General features: G+C 35.6%; 2 protein-coding genes across 2 annotated transcripts; one reads left to right on the forward strand and one right to left on the reverse strand.

Moving 5' to 3' along the window:
* Window positions 1-393: 393 nt before the first annotated feature.
* On the forward strand, window positions 394-2,714 carry LOC18609104 (FAM133-like protein). The gene is made up of 3 exons (XM_007044085.3): window positions 394-544; window positions 791-862; window positions 1,432-2,714. Exon 3 carries the CDS (start codon window positions 1,491-1,493, stop codon window positions 2,319-2,321), a length of 831 nt encoding a protein of 276 aa, XP_007044147.3. The 5' UTR covers window positions 394-544; window positions 791-862; window positions 1,432-1,490; the 3' UTR covers window positions 2,322-2,714.
* Window positions 2,715-7,684: 4,970 nt separating this feature from the next.
* LOC148764145 (uncharacterized) lies at window positions 7,685-8,143 on the reverse strand. Its single transcript, XM_088803545.1, has one exon. The coding sequence runs from the start codon at window positions 8,141-8,143 to the stop codon at window positions 7,685-7,687; it is 459 nt and encodes a 152-aa protein (XP_088659671.1).
* Window positions 8,144-20,296: the final 12,153 nt, after the last annotated feature.

A 20,296-nucleotide genomic window follows, 5' to 3' on the forward strand; every position in this document is an offset into this window, starting at 1 on the left:
GGTTGATCAACATTATATAATGTTGATTGACACTTCAAAGTAAAAAAGGTAAGAAAGTTCCAAAATGGCCCAAATTTGTATTTCTTCAAATAATTTTGGTCAATTCATGTTAGGGAGTATGGATTGATCCTCTTCCTTGAATTTTCAATGATAATTACCCTTTACTCCAGGAAAATTAGACTTTATAAGATGCAAATTTTGTGTTTACATCCGCGATGGTGAGGTGGTAATTTTCCATCAAAACCAAGGCTTAATTGATTGTAAATATGAATGTTAAAAGGCTCAATACATGAAGATAGGTGCTTATTTCCTAAACGTACTTGACAAAGCTTAACTGTATTAAACTGTGTGTCGAAAGAATCAAACTTTTCAATAAAGTCAAAATTATTTTGAATTATTAAAAAGTGCCACATTTCTCCTATTTATTTATTCCAAAAGAGCCATCGACGTTTCTGGAACCGATTTCCCCAAGTCAAGCCCTAATCTCTCTTCCATCGTCTGCATTCCTTTCCCTCCCCCCTTGTCAGAATCTCCCATTGTTCAGGTACGCTTGCTTTCGCCTCTTCTTGGGAGTTTTTCATTTCATTTAATCAGTTAGTTTTCTTTGGTATGATGAATTTATATCGATTTTAGTTTATTAATTATAGTTTGGTCTTCTCATCGTATCCTTGGTTGTGAGGTGTTTTTGTTCTTCTCGGCTTTCTTTTATTTATTTTTGGTAATTTCCTGCTAAGTTGCTGTTTTCCTTTGTCTGATTGACTGGGTTTTTTTTTTCTTTCTTTTTCTTCAGATTTTTCTTTGGTTTCCTGTGGAGAACTTGCCGATAATTTAGGTTCTGAGGTTTTCCCATATTGCACATAAGGTAGGAATCTGCATCCAATTTCTATTTCCTCACCGTTTTCGTTTTATTTCTTTAATCCCAGTGTTTGTATTGCTACAGGCTTATGTTTACAATGCAATTCTAGAAAGATTTTTAAAAGAAAACTTTACCAAGAATTCATATATTCTTTCAACATGTATATGCTTACAACTTAAGAGTTTTAGTTAAGGAATTCTTTAATTTTCAACAAAGATTTCATCTAACATGTTAACTTAAAATTGTTTGAAAAAATCGCAAGGATTTTGTTTAGCCATACAAGTACTGATAATTTAGTAGACACTATTTCAAAGATGACCATTTTGAATGGCCTGTCGAAGAATTTTTTAGTTCATTAACAAAATGAGGGGTTCTAATGGTTGCAATGCTAGGAAAACTATTTTAAATATCCTTTATCTTATTCTCTTTGCAAGTGTGGTTTTATGTTGTAAACAATTGTAGTAAGCATCTTGCATATCACGCTTTCTTGAGCAAAAGGAATTTAAGATTATATTCTGCTATGTTGATTCTATCAGATGATGGAAAAGCTAACATTTTGTTTTCTCTTCTGTGAGATGTACTTCCGACCATCATCATACCGAAATGCAGTTATTGAGTTAGTTTTCTTTTATAAATGGACTGCAAGAAGTTTATTCAATTGGTTGAGGAGAAAAAGAAGAGAGCTTTGGAGAAAAAAGAAGCCCTTTTGAAATGGGAACAGAAGCTAGAAGTTGCTGCAAAGGCAAAGGCAGATGCTGAGGCAAAAAAGGAGAGGTCAAAGAGTGTAAAGCACAAAAGGTCTGTTTCTGAATCTGATACTGATCCTGAGAGCCACAGTAGTTATGGACGAAGAAAAAGGAGGAGGAGAACCCACAAAAAGCATCGGAAGCATTCTCACTATGATTCAGGTGAGTGTGAGAAGAAAGAGGACAAGAAGTCAAACCGAAAGCTGAAGAGACGATCATCATCAGGCTCTAGTGATGACAGCAGTGATGAATGTGATAGTGGTTATGAAGAAGCAAGGAGGAAAATGCGGAGCCAAAGAAGATGGAAGTGTCATGATTCAAGATCAGATTTAGAATCTTTTGATTCTTCAAATGATGACAATGATGATATAGTTAAAAGAAGTCATGTAAAGCACCACATATGCCGTCGGGGTTCAGAGGCTAATGATTCATATACTTCAAGTGGTGCGGATGATAATAGAATTTGGAAGAGAAGTCATGCTACACGCCACAAATGCCATCAGCCCTCAGAGTCTAGTGCTTCAGAATCTTCAAGTGATGAAGTTGATGGTGCACCAAGAAGGAAAAGCTATGCAAAATGCCATAAGCGTCGTCATAGTGTTGACCGTAGATCCCTAGATTCTGATGATGAGAGAGGTTATCGAAGGAGTCGATCTTCAGGAAAGTCATCAGATGATGGTCATGAGTCCAGGCATAAGAAAAGTGGTCATCACCCTTAGCGTCACCATCACTATCACAAACATCAACTGCAGTCTTATGAGAAAAATCTACATCAGCAGTCTAAAGTGAAGAATCAAGTGTTTGAGAATTCAGCTGAACCAAATGGAAAGAATCATGAAGATCTCGAATGTTGAGAAATGCCAAAAGAGAACGAGAAAAATATTGCTCATGATCATCAAAATTGATAGATAGAACCCCGTTCTAATTTTTGACTAGTAGTCTATTAGTTGATTGGTTGCATATGTTAGAAATGGTTTTACCTAGACTACAGTTACAGTTACCTTTTTATTGGTGATGAAATTTGTGGAAGACTTTGTGAAATTTCTTTGTGGTCAGGTCTTACATTTTAAGTGTCTGCTCTATTCAAAGGTTGATTCGGAAGTTTAACTAAATTTATCTTTACAAATTGTATGCGGTGGTAGTCACCGACTCATTAAGACTCTGTATGTGTTTGTAAATGCGATTCTTTGTAGTGCCAGCAGTTTGGATGGCACTTCTTAGTCACAGTTGGTTAAAAACTTACAAGCGAACCCCAACAAATAAGAGCCAAAAAGAAAACGAGGTTTGGAATGACGTCGGATGCAGCCTTCTATTGTTTTAACAAAAAGACTTGCATACGAGGTAGTGTTGACTGGTCGCTGATGAAAATCTCAAACTAACGAAATTGATACAATTGATGTTGCACTTGACAATTTTGCATGCAGCATGTAAATACGACATAAAGATAAACTAATTTGGATTTAGAATAATAGTGTTTCATATATTAATTGTGTTGATAGTGATACGTTCAAAACATGAAATTTCGTTTTCGTTTTACTCATGTAAGATTTGTTTAACTTGTTTAGTTCATTGTGTTACTGTGTCAACTTGTATAACTAATTTACTTGTTTAGTTAATTGTGTTATTGTGTCAACTTATATAACTTATTTACTTATTTAATTAATCGTGTTATCACTGTCCATCCGCATAACTCATATATGACCTATATAAGAAATTCATGCAAATTTTATTCAATTTTATTAATATTTTGTTTCAATTTGTAAATGGATTTCATTGTGTGGTATATGTGGTAGTCGATAGGGGTGAGCAAATGTAAATCGAATCGAATAATCGAACTGAACCGAAATGAGTTCGGTTAGTTCAGTTTTTTGAATACTTCGATTAGAATAGTTTTGATTATTAAAATTAATTCAGTTCGGTTTCGGATAGAAAAATTTATAACCAAGCTAACCGAACTAATTGAACTTAAGTAAGCGTATTATTGAGATTTTGCATGAAAAATAAATCCTAAACCTAATCTCTTCTCCTCTTTAGTTCCTTTTTTATTATATGAGTATCCATCTTATTTATTATAATTTTTTATTATCTTTTTTAATATATTTTGTAATATTGATTTATTAAAAAAATATAGTATAAATAAATATATACAAAATAAAATTATCAAGTTCGATTTTTGAAAACCGAACCGAACTAATCGAATTAGTTCAATTTCTGTTAGTTCGGTTCAGTTTCGGTTATTTTTAAATATGAGTTTAGTTAATTTGATTATTAAATATCTAAAACCGAACTAACCAAAATAATAGTTTGCATACCCCTACTAGTGGAGAGGGAGTCTTTAATATTGACTTTTAGTGTTTTATTATGTTGATAGATTATGGATATTATTTGGAACTTATTATGGTTCTCTTTTGTTGATATTGATGTTGATGTTGATGTTGATTGATTTTTCACATGCTTCATAGATATTATTGTTCTTTTATAATTATTTTATTGATTATATACCTTTCAATTACATTTTTATTTATATACCATTTTTATTAAGATATTTCAAAATTTGTTCTCTAATAATTGTATTATTATTTATCATCAGATTTGTAACTATATATGATCAAATTACATACTATATTATTCTATATAGTAAAAAGTGATATTTATCATATGTAGTCAATTCTATATTTATTTGTTATAAAAATACTTAATCTGCTATTTTATATAATAAAAAAAGTTAGTAATATCAAGCTGTTGTTCTACCTAATTCCATAACTTGTCTTCAGCCAATTAACTAATTTAACTGATCATTTATTGGTGTAATATTTCGACAAATCCTATGTCTTAACCAAGACAATGCCTTGCTGTAGACAACAGTAGACATGTCTTAATTATGAGGCATTATGGTGGTTTTGTTAGAAATGACATGATTAGAGCATCAACGCAGTGGAATAACAAAAATTGAAATAAAATAAAAACCATGTCTCCTACCTTTGGATCATCTTGGTTGTTTAAGCATCATACAAAATCAAAAAAAAGTTTTACCTTTCCAAGTGATATCGTAATCAAATGGATTCCTTTCGATGACAAAACGTGAATACTTTTTGTGTGAAAGAATCCCAGCCACTAAATCGCTTGCCTCCAATGATGCACACACGATTGCAATAGATCCTTCTCAATGAGAGAACTTTATGCCATAGGCTTGTGCTAAAAAAGTGGACAATGATTTGTCCTCTTTTCTTTTTTGATTTCCACTAAAGAATCAAAGGAAAAGTTTTCAAGAAAACTTCTCAAGAGTGGCGGCAGTCAAGAGAAAAATATTTTTTTTTGTTTTTTCTTTTTTTTTTCTCTCTAGAAAAGAGTGGCTATAATGTGATATTTATATATAGGTTTAACTTATTAAAATTTGCAAAATAAGTCCTTAATATTATGACAATTATAATATTTAACCAATACTTAATTAAACTTTTTTAATTAGGTCCATATTAGTTAAAAGCTAGAATTTGATTAAGTCTAACTTAAATCATCACTCTCTCAATTTAATCTAAATTGCAACCTTTGTGCGTGATCCATTAGGTTCCTAACATGTTGGCAATGGAATTGAATTACAATATTATTAATTAATTAATTTAAATGAGTTATATTCAATTTTAAGTTAACTAATTGAATTCCATAGACCATGATTGGCATCTAGCAATGCATCATGGCCACCCAATTGTTAGGAGAATCAAAGGATTCTTTGACAATCTTTTATTATACAGCTTTTCAGTGTAATTCATTCCCTCATCATATATCCCGAAGATGATAAGAGTTTGGTGCAGTGCCTACTCTTATTGACCTCCATATTTATTCCTACAGTTAGATCATTAGCTTTATGGAGACTTATGAAACTCATTTCATAATCTCCTAATCACCTTGGCCAAGGATTTGATTAAGCTAATGTCAACCAAGAGCTAATGAGATATTTCCCTTTGAATCACTTGGGGTGATGATTCCTATCTTGACTACTCATTTGCCTTCATATGCTTCATACTATACCCAAAAACATCTTATTTTGGCATCCTTGATTAGGCACCTGTAGGGATGAAATTGAAGCATAGTACTCCACATACAAGACAAACTAGTGTCTCAAGTCTAAAGAGTAGTTACACAACTGACACATGAGAAGTATTGCATAGACACTTAAGTGAGGTACCAAATGCACTTCTCATGGTAGGTCATGTTCAGTGAACTCACTTTCCCATAACAAGCACCTACATGCTAGTTTCAAGTAGTTGTATACTTCAACTTATGAGAGCGATTGTTTACTTCACAAGTAAGGAACATAACATATGCTGATCTTTGAGCATTATTAATGGCCTGTCTCAATAATACAATGATAACAAACTTTTAGGAACAATGCTTTGATGCATAAGGATCTCATACTTGTATCCTAATACAATTCCTTTGCAAGGCATATATAGCTCCATGGGCTTTATCTACATAAGTACAAAAAATAATTAAGTCATAAACTTATGGATAATGAACTACCTCAATGTTATTATGAATAACAAAATGTCATACATAAATATCTCAAAATTGCAATTCCCATACAACCACAGATTGGCTTGTAGGGCTTATACTAACAATCTCCCACTAACATTAAAGCCAATCGCTTATGTATCTAATACCAATGTTCTCAACATGACGATTATGCTTTTTTTGGGATAGTACTTTAGTGGGAGGATTAGCAGTATTATCCTCAGTGGGTATACGCCTATGCAATTGTCTCATCCTCCAATGATCTTCCTGATCACATGGTAATGCCGTAATACATGTTTGGATTTTTTATGAGACCTTGGTTTCTTTGCTTGTGCAATGGCTCCATTGTTTTCACAATACAAAGGTATTGGATCAACAATGCTAGGAACGACATTTAATTTAGTGATGAACTTCTTAATCCAAACTGCCTCTTTCGCTACCTCAGATGCAGAGATGTATTCGGCCTAGGTTGTAGAATCCATAGTCGTCTCTTGTTCGGAACTCTTCCAACTCACTTCACCTCCATTGAGTGTGAACACATATCCACTTTGCGACTTGCTATCATCTTTGTTTGTTTGAAAGCTTGCATCCGTATAACCCTTAACTTGGACTTCACCTCCTCCATAAACCAGAAATACATCCTTAGTTCTTCGTAAGCACTTTAGGATGCTTTTCACAGCTATCCAGTGACCTTCACTAAGATTAGCTTGGTATCTACTCGTGACACTCAGAGCATAAGATACATCTGGCCTAATGTAAAGTATCGCATACATGATAGATCCTATTTCTGAAGCATATGGGATCTTATCCATGTAATTTCTCTCCTCTTTATTCTTTGGACACATGTCCTTGGAGAGATAAATGCCTTGTGACATAGGCAACTGTTCTCTCTTAGACTCCATCGTGCTAAACCTTTTTAGCACCTTGTCTATGTATATGGATTGGGAGAGACCTAACAACCTTTTAGATCTATCTCTCTAGATCTTTATTCTAATAATGTAGGTTGCTTCTCCCAAATCCTTCATGGAGAATTGCTTGGATAGCCAAATTTTTGTAGATTGCAACAATGGTATATCATTTCCTATGAGCAATATGTCATCAACATAGAGCATTAAGAAAATTATGGCATTCCCACTAGCCTTTTTATAGACACATGGTTCATCCTCATTATTGATGAAGTCAAACCCTTTTACAGCTTCATCAAAACAGATGTTCCTACTCCGAGAAGCTTGCTTAAGTCCATAAATGGACTTTTGAGGCTTGCACACCTTATTAGCATTAGCATTGGATATAAAACCTTCAGGTTGTGCCATGTACACTTCCTATTGCAAGTTTTCATTAAAGAAAGCAATGTTTACATCCATTTGCCATATTTCATAATCATGGTATGTAGCATTGCAAGCAAAATCCTAATGGATTTAAGCATAGCAACTGGTGAAAAGTTTCTTCAAAGTCAATACTTTGTCTTTGTTTGTAACCTTTTGCTACCAATCTATCTTTAAAGGTTTGCACTTTGCCATCTACATCAGTCTTTCTCTTAAAGAATCACTTGCACCTAATGGGTTTTATCCTTTTAGGTGGATCCGTTAGTATCCATGGCATCCATTTTAGATTTCATGGCTTTTAGCCATTTCTTAGAATCAATGTCCAACATCGCCTCCTCATAGGTTGTAGGCTCATCATTTATGGGCAATGTGTCCTTTTTTAAGAGAAATCCATATCGATCTGGAGCTTGACGTATTCTACTACACCTTTTGAGTGGTTGTGTCTCTTGAGATTGTGGTTGTACATCAAATGTCACAATCTTAAGCTCAAGTTCCAATGGAATGTCAATTTGTGGGTCTCGAACTTCTTCGAGTGCAAATTTACTCCCACTAGCCCTTTCATTTAAGAACTCTTTCTCAAGGAAAGTGGCATGCCTTGAGACAAACACCTTTTGCTTAGTGGGATTATAAAAATAAGATCCGTGTGTTTCTTTAGGATATGCCACGAAATTACTTTTGTCTGATCTCGCTTTTAACTTATCAGACATTGTACGCTTCACATAAGCAGTACATCCCTAAATCCTAGCATAAGACAAGTTGGGCGTTTTCCTACTCCATATTTCATATGATGTCTTATCAACTGATTTGGTGGGAAACTGGTTCAGTATATGAGCAGCAGTTTCTAGGGTATATCCTCAAAAAGATATAGGAACATTTACACGACTCATCATAGATCAAACTATGTCTAATAATGTTTGATTCCTTCTTTTAGACACCCCATTGTGCTGTGGAGTCCCTGGAAGAGTCCATTGTGTGAGAATCCCATTCTCTTTTAGATAATCTTGAAACTCTTGGCTAAGATATTCTCCTCATCGTTCAAATTTAAGAGTGAGAATACTCTTCCTAGTTTATTTCTCAACCTCTGCTCTGTATTCTTTGGACTTGTCAAAGGATTCAAATTTATATTTCATCAAATATACATAACCATAGCAAGAATGGTGATCTGTAAAGGTGATGAAGTAGGAGTATCCTCCTTTAGCATTAGTATTCATAGGACCACATACATCTGAATGTACAAGTTTTAGTAACACCCCAGCTCATTCACCCTTTTTGGTGAAAGGCGACTTGGTTATCTTACTCAGGAGACAACATTCACACGTTCCATAAGATTCATAATTAAATGGATTGATATAACCTTGTTTGTGTGACTTGGTTAAGCGAGTCTCATTGATGTGTCCAAACCTACAGTGCCAAATGTAGGATAGTTTTGGATCATCTTTCTTTGCTTTCTTGACCTTTATATTGAGTATGGGTCTCTTAGGATCAAGAATATAGAGACCATTCGAATGTGTCCCTACACCATAATGCATATCTCCCTTTGAGAAAGGATAACAATTACCCTTAATTTAAAATTCAATATCATCATATAATGCCAACTATGACACAACTATGATATTTTGAGATATGGAAGGAACATAATAGCAGTCTTTTAATTCCAAGATCAACTCAAAAGGTAAAGGTATGGTAATTGTCCCCACAGCAAATGTAGCAACATTTGGTCCATTTCCTACTCTTAGGACCATCTCTCCCTTCGTTAATCTTCTACTCGTTTCTAGCACCTTCATGTCATTACATAAATGTGACTCACATCCAGTATCTAATACCCATGATGACGAATCAATAGTAGGTAAATTACTTCAATCATATACATGGTCAAAGGTGAAACTTCTACAAGTTTCTCATTTCTTTGACCTTGTCAAGAAGGCAAGGATATCTTCCTTAATGACATATATTCTTAATAGATATTTGAGAACGTTTCTCAACTTGATATACCAGTCAAAACATTTTGGCCCGAATTTCATGATGACATCAAGTATGCTAAGCAAAGTAATGTGTATTCGCATTCTAACAACCTAGGCATTTAAAGAACGTTTATCAGTAATCATGTATTATAATAAATTAAAATGAGATAATAAATCTTAAATTGATTGCTCCCACTATTTTCTTCAAGATAATAACCCTCCATATCTTGCACAGCCCAATTTTCGAGCCATTACCGACGCATGGGGCCAATGAGCATAGCCCACTAGGCCCAAGCAAGCCTTTTCATGCAGTCCTGATCATCATTTCAGCAGTTATTCCTAAAGTCACATTTCGTAACTCTCAACTATAAAATATTCAATGATATACTATGGCAATCAAACACTTACATTTATATCATCCAAAATAATGTCACCCATTGCCAACTCATAGTGGCATCATCAATCAAAATATACATATATTGTTTATACTATAAATCTTAGTGATTTACATCATAAGTATGAATACATAGGCAAAAGACTCTTGACTATCAGCAGAGTGACTTTGGGTGAAGGTACAACTACTGAATGCCATGGTACTTACCAAAAGACGAATACACGTGGACACCTCAATCTAGGTCCCAACTACCTTCGAATCTGAAAACATGAAGTTTAAAAGAGTGAGTATAAACCTAGTGAGTGAACATAGGAAGGGAACAAGCAAACGATATGGAAAGTTTTAGAAAACATGATGCACTTATGTAAAAAAAAACAATGCAATTTAGCTTAATTTCTTGTAAAGCCCCTTAATTCAACCTTTGATTATTTAATCCCTTAGGGTGAAGGATCTAGGATCAACAACGAAGTTGAAAAGAGTGGAAACTACAGCAAATATCCAAGCAAGACAAGCAAGATAGAGAATTTCTCACTGCTGCGAGAATACAATTTCGCTACAGTGAAAATCAAGGCTTGAAACCACCCAAGAGTTTCTTGTTGCAATGAAAATCAATTTGGAAGCAACTAACAATTTCAACATTCAACATTCATTGCAATCACATAATATTTTCTGTAACCTCTCTATGATATGTGTAAACATGTATACAACCACCGACTCATCAGCTCATGTGCACTCCCACACCGCACATAGCTGGAATCATCATGTGCACTCCCACATTGCACAAAGCAATATCATCATATACATTCCCACACCACATCATCACCGGCATGTGCACTTCCACACCGCACACCACCGGCACTGTCACGTGCACTCCCACACCGGACATGCACGATTATAGTTATTGTACAACATTATCATTCAAGGCATAACATACATATCCACATAATATAGGAACACATGGTTTCATTATGTTACACATTTCAAAGCATAAAAACATTTCATTAAGGGCTTGTTCCCATGAACATTTTAAAGAAAAGACCAATAAAATATTTCAAGTGATTCAATCAAACACATATGCATTTATCCCAAAACATTTTAATGCAAGTTCACTCACCTATCTTTGTTGATTCTTTGATCAACTCCAACTTCGACTAATGCTCCAAATGGAGATGTGGGGTCTCGTTGGAACCTATCACACACAACAACATCACAACCAACCCAATTTACTTGAATATTATTCTAAGAGTTGTTTCCTAAATCAAACTTTACTAGTTATTCCTAACTAGTTTTCAATTACCATTTGACTAGTCATTAATCTGCACCATTTTAGTCACACTAGAAATAAATAAATATCCTTCAACAATAGAACAACCCACAAATCTAATTATTGGCCATCATCAACAACTTAAAAATCAACCCTAACTTATTACTCACCTTGGTGAACTTGTAGTTTAATTCTTTAGTGAGAATTTAAGAGAGAAAATTCTTTTAAGAGTTTTCTCAAGCTATTTTGAAAAGTCTCCCTCTCTAAAATGTTCAGCTAGTGAGAGAAAGTGCAGAGGAAAAACTTTTTGAGGGTTTTTGAGGTGAAAAAGTGAAAGAGAATGAAAAACCCTATGAAAAAGTGTACCGAAAACATGAGATTTGGGGTTACTATGAGAAGGTTATGGAGGTTTTAAGGGTGGCCTCCATGGAAGATGGAAATCTTGAAATGGGGAAGAAGGATGGGAAGAAGAAGAAGAAGCTGCTGAAAGTTAGGAGAAAGTGTTGGAACTTTAGATATTTATCTCTAAAGTTAGTCAAAGTTTCACGTAATTTACAAAAATACCCCTTTTTGTTCTTCTAGTGCAGTACTTTCACTTTGACAAAGATTTTGACCACATTCTGATCAGAACTGGGCAAAGTGGTATACATCAAAGTTGTAACGCTACCTCTGAGCTTTCTAATGATTTAAAAATCATGTCATTTGCACTTTTGTAGTGCGAGATATGCTTGAAAAACTGAAACAAATGCAAATAGAGCAACAGTCCATTATGCACCTTACTCCACCAATTGAAATTATTTTTGATCCTACTCAGATAAAAACATAAAATAAATATAAATAATGTAAAACGAACATTGTTAACTTAAAATAAACATTTAAACATAAATTAAACTAAACTAATAAAATAAATAAAAATACCTAAATTCGATCCTCAATCTAGTCCAACTTACCCTAATTAGGTATTTAATCTCCCATTAAATATATGAATTTGATGTACTCATCAGTGTACCTCTAGTTACACATCTATGGAGGTCGAGATCTCACATTCTCCCCCACTAAAAGAAAATTCGATCTCAGAATTTAAATCCGACTATAAAGTTGCGTACCTCTATGTATTAAAGAGATGCGGATACTTTGTTTGCATCTCTTCTTCAACTTCCCACGTTTCCTCTTCACTGGTGTGGTTTCGCCAGAACACTTTAACTAAGGCTGCATCCTTTGAACGGAGCTTTTTGACTTGTCTATCAAGGATAGCCACATGTTGCTCCTCATAGGTTAAATCATCTCTCAACTGGATGGTTTCATACCATATTACATGAGATGGATCCGGGTTATACTTCCTAAGCATCGACACATGAAATACTGGATGGATATTCGAGAGGTCCGGTGGTAGTGCCAAACGGTATGCTACTGCTCCAACCTTGTCTAAGATCTCGAAGGGTCCTATATACCGAGGACTTAATTTTCCCTTTTTAACGAACCTCATTAGCCCTTTTATTGGTGAGACCTTAAAAAATACATGGTCCCCCACATGAAACTCTAAGTCTCTCCGTCTGTTATCAGTATATGACTTTTGTCTACTTTGTGTTAATAACATCCTCTGTTGAATCATGCGTATCTTCTTGGTGGCGTCTTACACCAACTCTGGCCCCAAGAGTTTCCTTTCTCCCACCTCTAGCCACCTAATGGGTGACCTGCACCTTCGCCCATATATTGCCTCAAATGGTGCTATCTGGATACTAGCTTGAAAGCTATAATTGTAAGCAAACTCCACTAAGGGTAAATACCGATCCCATCTGACCCCAAAGTCTATTACATATACCCTCAGCATATCTTCCAATGTTTGTATTGTTCGTTCAGACTGTCCATCAGTCTGAGGGTGGAAAGCTGTGCTGAACTCCAACTTAGTACCCAAAGCCTCCTGAAACTTTCCTCAGAACCTACTAGTGAACTGTGTCCCTCTGTCAGATACTATAGAAATGGGAATGCCATGCAGTCGTACTATTTCATCCACATAAACTTGAGCGTACTGGGCAGCCTAGTAAGTAGTCTTAACGAAAGAAAATGAGTTGACTTCATTAACCGGTCTGCTATAATCCAAATCGAGTTGTAGCCCCCACTACTTCGAGGCAAGTCCATTACAAAGTCTATTGCAACATGCTCCTACTTCCATTCGAGCACCGATAATGGCTGTAGTAGCCTTGTGGGCCTTTGGTGCTTTCCTTAACCTGCTGACAAGCTAGGCATTTAGAAACAAACTCAGCTACATCTTTCTTAAGTCCTTCCCACCAGTATACCTCCCTTAAATCTTGATACATCTTTATGGCTCCTAGATGTACCACGTACTTTGCCATATGCGCCTCCTCTAGTATTTTTCTCCTCAATCCATCATTGTCAGACATATAAAATCTGGTTCCATACCTCAATACTCCATTTGTGCCTTTAGTAAACATTTTTCCCTTCCTTCCTTGAGGGTCCTCTAAGGCCTTGGCTACAAACTCATCTTTACTTTGTGTTTCTCTAATTTGGTCCATTAAAATAGATATAACCCTAAAATGTGCTAACAATGCATTTGTCTCTGAAACTTCAAAATGGACACCTATATCTCCTAAGCCATGCATCTCTCGAATCAAAGATCTCCTATCCACAGATATATGTGCTAGACTCCCCATTGATTTTTGACTTAGGGCATCTACCACGACATTTACCTTTACTTGGATGATAAAGAATAGTACAATCATAATCCTTAAACAACTCCATCCACCTACGTTGCCGCAAGTTAAGATTCTTCTATTGAAATATATACTTTAAGCTCTTATGATCTGTATATATCTTGCAAGTCTCACCATACAAGTAATGTCTTCAAATCTTTAAGGCAAACATGATTGCTTCCATCTCTAAATTGTGTGCGGGGTAATTTTGCTCATATCTTTTAAGTTGTCTTGATGCATATGTAATCACTCTGCCATGCTGCATTAATACACACCCTAAACTAACTCGTGATGCATCACAAAATATCGTATAACCCCTTATGCCTGTGGGAGGCTTAATACGAGAGTAATGGTGAGACAAGCTTTAAGCTTCTCAAAGCTATCCTCACAAGCATCTGACCACACAAATTTTGTATCCTTATGTGTCAGCCTTGTCAAAGGAGTAGCTATTTTGGAGAAATCCTTCACAAAATGACGATAATAGCCGACCAACCCTAAAAAGCTCATAATCTCTGTAACTAATGTGGGCCTTGGCCACTTTTCCATTGCCTCAACTTTCTTTAGGTCAACTTGTACTCCATCCTTAGAGACCACATGTCCTAAGAATCCAACCCTTTCGAGCCAGAACTCACACTTGGAGAAGTTGGCATACAATTGATGTTCTTTCAAAGTTTGGAGCATTATCTTAAGGTGTTGCTCGTGCTCTTCTCTGTTCCTGGAGTATATGCAGATGTCATCAATAAATACCACTACAAATTTGTCCAAATAAGGTTTGAACACTCGGTTCATCAAATCCATAATGGCCGCAGGGCATTCGTAAGCCCAAATGACATCATTAAAAACTCATAGTGCCCATATCTTTTTTGAAATGTAGACTTTGGTATGTCTTCATTTCTGATCCTTAACTGATGGTACCCAGATTGCAGATCTATCTTAGAGAAACATTGTTCTCCTTGTAGTTGGTCAAATAAATCATCTATTCTCGGAAGGGGGTACTTATTTTTCACTGTCACTTTATTAAGCTATCGATAGTCAATACACAATCTAAGTGACCCATCTTTCTTCTTTACAAATAGCATCGGTGCTCCCCATGGTGAGATGTTGGGGTGGATGAAGCCTTTATCTAACAAATCTTCTAACTGATCCTTAAGTTCCTTAAGCTCCGCAAGTGCCATTCGATATGGGGGTATGGATACGGGTTGAGTGTCCGGAATCAAGTCTATACAAAATTCAATCTTCTGCTCAAGAGGCAAACTTGGTAGTTCGTCTGGAAATACATCTATAAACTCATTCACTACCGACACTTGGTTTATATCTCTAACCTTCACTTAGGTATCTCTCACAATAGTCAAGTAATCGGTACAACCCTATCTTAATAGCCTTTTTGTTGACATGACAGATATCAAATTGGTTGGAGCATTGCTCCTATCCCCCTAAATACTAAATGATGGCTCACTCGAAAAATCAAATATAACCAATTTATGATAACAATCCACAATGGCATGGTAGGGTGATGGCCAATCCATTCCTAAAATCACATCAAAATCTAATGTGTCTAATACCACTAGATTGACCAAAGTGTCTATGTCTTTGACTCGAACTACACAGGACCTATATTCCCATTCTGCCACAATTACCTCCCTTAAAGGGGTAGACACCACTAATTTTTCTTTTCTCATAACACGATCCTTACCCAATCGAGGTGCAAAACATGGAGAAACAAAATAGTGGGTAGAACTAGGATCAAACAACACCCGAGAATTCATATCAACAATAGAAAGAGTACTTAAGACCACTGCATTGGATGTCTGGGCCTCTTGCGATGTTAAAGCATATACCCTCACATGGCCCCTACCAGCAGAACTCTAACGTCCAGACCCAGACTGTCTGCTCTGAGAGGAAGCAACAGCACCTCTACCTCTCGACCCTCTAGCTTCCGATCAGATGAGGCGGCTACTAAAGAAGTAAACAAAGCCGACTAAGTAGAATTACAAGCAGAACCTTGTAATTGATGAGCCATTGGGCAACTCCTCCTCAGATGTCCAGGTTAACCACACACATAACAAACTCCCATAGTACAGAAGCATCTTCCACTACGTCGTACTCCACAAATAGTGCAACAATTGATAGCCTGGCCACCCTGCCTTGAATCTTGCTATCTCATAACACTGAAGGTCTTCTGTCCACCCCAATATGGCACTAGGCAAACCACTCCCCTGTTGGGGTAACTGTGAATCTCGATGTGGGCCCTGACAGCTAGAAGATGAAATACCACTACTGAAGTCTCTATGATGCTGATAGCCCTTTGTCTTGGCCTTTTTTATTCTATCCCTTGTAGCCCTACTCTTGTTGCTCCTCATTTCAATCCGCTGAGTGCAATCCACGGTTGCGAAGTAGATATCAAAATCCCTAGATGCTACAACCCTAAACAATGGCTTCACTAGCCCATCCACAAATCTTTGAATCTTCATTTCCTTTGTAGAAACTAAATAGGGTGCATATAGAGCCAACTGTGTGAATTTGATGTCGTATTCCGACACTGTCATACTTGAGGTTTGCACTAATGCCTCGAACTCCCTAGCTCTTGCATTTTGTAGACTGATTGGTAAGAATCTATACAAGAAAGTTGTACTAAACTCATTCCAAGTCAACGATGTTGCACCTGTCGGCCTACCTATACACAGAAAGCCATACCACTCTTGTGCCACATCCTCTAATCAGAAAGTAGCTAGCTCAACTGATCTGGTACTAGAACATCCATAAGCATTACAAATTTTCTCCATACAATTCAAAAAGCCTGAGGTTTCTCTGATGCATCAGACTTTGTAAATGACGAAGGCTTAAGTTCCAGGAAATCAGGAAGTGAAACCTCTACATGACTCCTTTCAACCTCTAGATGTTGGTGGTTAGCCTGTCCTTGTGAACTAAGGGACGCTTGTGCTGCATGTGTCACTCTACTATTCTCTATATGTTGTCCACACGGTTTGCCATCATCTCCATAACCCTATTAACTCCTTGTAGACCTGCAGCCAAGTCCTCAATGGTAATACCCCCAGTTGGGTGTCTACCCGCATCACCTAGAGGCTGGTCCTCCTCATGTGTCACGACCCGAAACTCCCTTCGAGGCCGTGACAACCGCCGTGATGTCTCAATCGACACTCATTACCCGAAATGTCAATCGGAACCCCGCAAGGCTTTAATATCAGCTTCTCATTTCCCTTGTGAGTAACCGTTGCTAAATATCACGTTCTAAAAGATTTTAAACTATTTCCAACTTAAAACAATAAAAAATAATTTTTTTTCTTACAAGGGTATTTTTCCTCATAAATCTCGAAACCAGTTAAAAATGTAGTATACAAGTGGAAAACACATATTTCATAATCAAAAATAAATTCAGATGTCTAAAACATTCATTTAAAATGAAACTATATCTATTTGAATATAACAAAAATATTCAATAAAATATTCTATTTTCTTATAAAACAATATTTATAGAGTTATCGGTAAATAATTTTTTTGTAGCGTAAAAGCTAAATAAATTCATACATACTATAATACAGATAACCAAAGTATAAAATTTAATTTACAGTGACATGTGGGCCCACGAATGACTAAAAGTATCAAAAGAAATGAACCTACAATTTTTGGATGTGGCAAGTCCAACTGTAGTCCTCGACGATATCAGTTATCTACAATCTATTCTGAGCCTGAAATGGGTGGAAAGGAGGGTGGTGAGATTATATAATCCCAGTCAGTAAACAAATACCATCTAAAATATCTAAAGCCGAGTAAATGAAGACAGATAAAATAGTTTAACATACTGTAATTCATCACCTTTCAACTTGTTTCAACCAAATAAAATCAATTCATATAAATCGAGTAATCAACATGGCTTATGAATTTCTTAAAAGCTTTGGCTTGTGCCAAAATCATTCTCATACCCAGTTATCAGGGATCCCTTGATCGAGGGCTATCCCAACCGAGTCTGCCAAGGCTGTAAAAATTTATGTACGCATAAATCATGTTTTTTGTTTTAAAAACATAGTCGTTCCTTGGCGTTGACTAAGTTCACCCTCACATGGTGGTTTGGCATGAAGTGAACTCTAAAAGTTATACCTCAGGAGTTACCCTACTCGCCTCTCCAACCGAGGTAAAATATAACGGGGTTACCATGCCCCTCTAATAGGCTGGTCCACAGAACCCGCCCATTGCAGTAAGCTAATAATTATCCCACCAATCAATAAAATTCAATAACATGATATGACAATTATTGTAATTCACAGCGTTTCAAGGAAAATAAACAATCCGTATTTCAATGCAATTGCCAACTAGCCAATCATGCCCATAGTGCCATAAGCCAATCAATTAAAATCGTAAACTTACAACACATCAAGTGGTCTCCAATTACTCTATTTTCAAAGCCATCATTTAATTTCAAAACAATATTATGAAATCATTTCATTAAATCACATTCTGTTTACAAAATCGAAAAATTAATCATTTAATTAATTTTTCATAAAATTCACAAAATCGAATAAAACATACTTTAGATAATTAAGATGATGATAAGGTTACTCACTATGTCAGGAGTTCGGATTTTGAAGTACTCTGACTATTAATCTTGGGGTGCAATTTCTTTTCCCTTTTTCGGAGGATTCACCACCTAGACATAATGTAAAATCAAACAATTTACCACATTGGTGCTAGACCATTATAAAATTATTCTAAACTCTATATGGATGCATGATATGAAACGCGAATTGTTCGGATTATTGTCTACATGCGGTGTTGGTCTAACTCGATTAATCACCCGATTAATTGGCCAATATGTCCAATTCAACTCCAATTAACTCCATTTCTTTTTCAATACCTTAATTCACCAAACATAAGTCAAATAACCTAAAATTTGGCAAATCCATCTTCACTTTTCTTCTTAGAATTTTCGATCAATAATGGTGCATCAACACCGTGATTTTTCCTACTACTTTTCCTCACCATAATTCATCATTTTCTAACCAATTCTCTTAAAATAAAAATCAAATTCATCCTCACTCAATACAAGGTAGGTTCGACCATTGATGGGTGATGGGGAAAATGAATTCTTTTCTTATTGTTTTACTTCTAGACATGGTAAACTAACTAAAAATACTAACATAACTTGAAATCAAATCAATCCAACATCATTCTCTCTCCATACCCATTCGGCTAGCCATGAATTCACCATGAAAACATGTAATTTAACCATGAAAAATGCAAAATAATGCATGGGAAAGGTAGATCACAAGTCAAAATCAAGAAATTTTACCTTTGATTGCTTGATTACTTGAAATCCACCAATTTTCTCTTGAATTTTCACCCTAGGGTTCTTATTCTTTCTTTTCTTCCTTTGTTCTTCCTTTGGCGGGCCATATGAAGAGAAATGGCTGATTTTATGTTGATTTTTTAGCAAAAAAAAAAATGGATATAAATTTGACACGTCACCATTCGATTGGTCCATGTGTCATACTTAGCCATTAAGCAATCCCTCTCCACCACTTAAATTTCCTCAATTATCCATGATAATATTGGGTAAAATCCATGTGCTGGACAAGTGTTGGGTGGTGTAAAATTACAATTTTGCCCTTGGGGTGGCAAAATGACTATTTTGACTTTATACTTGTAAAAATACCGAAATTAAAATTTTACTTTTGAAACTCAAATTATACTCCAAGTGATCAATCTTGATCAAAATTTCATCCAATACTCACATCTTAACCTTGAGTGGTAAAATGACCATTTTGCCCCTAGGTCATGAAAATTCCAATTTGACTCCAAATTGATCTCGAACTCCAAATCACCATTTTAAATCATTCCTGGACTGTAAAATTTTCAATTTCACCCTAAAATCTCTATTTGATCTAGTTTGATGCTTAAATCAACTTTGTTGTACCTTTAGGTACAATACCTACTTTTGTAAATTTTTCGAGACTCTCTTAGCATGCAAACATGTTATCCATCACATGTATGTCATGACAAGTATTTTATATGGTCGGGCTTTACTTCATGTCTACTTACAGGCGTATCTTCCCTCATTGACCTAGTGTGTCATGACCCGGTACTCCCTTCGAGCCCGTGACAACCACCGCGACGTCCCAATAGACATTCATCGCCCGTAATGCCATCCGGAACCTTGTAAGGCTTTAATATTAGTTTTCGCACCTCCCTTGTGAGCAACAGTTGTTAAGTATCATGTTTTGAGAGATTATAAACTATTTCCAACTTAAATCAATAAAAAAAATAATTTCTGTCTCACAGGGGCATTTTGGTCATTTTTCCTCAAAAATCTCGAAACTAGCTAAAAATGTAGTATGCAAGTGGAAAACACATATTTCATAATAAAAAATAAGTTTAGATATTTAAAACATTCATTTAAAGTGAAATTATAACTATTTGAATATAATAAAAAAATTTAATAAAATATTCTATTTTCTTATAAAATAATATTTATAGAGTTACCGATAATAATTTTTATAGCGTAAAAGCTAAATAAA

Source organism: Theobroma cacao, chromosome 2, assembly GCF_053813885.1.
Source record: "Theobroma cacao isolate CCN51 chromosome 2, ASM5381388v1, whole genome shotgun sequence".
In the NCBI taxonomy this organism is placed as follows: Eukaryota; Viridiplantae; Streptophyta; class Magnoliopsida; order Malvales; family Malvaceae; genus Theobroma; species Theobroma cacao.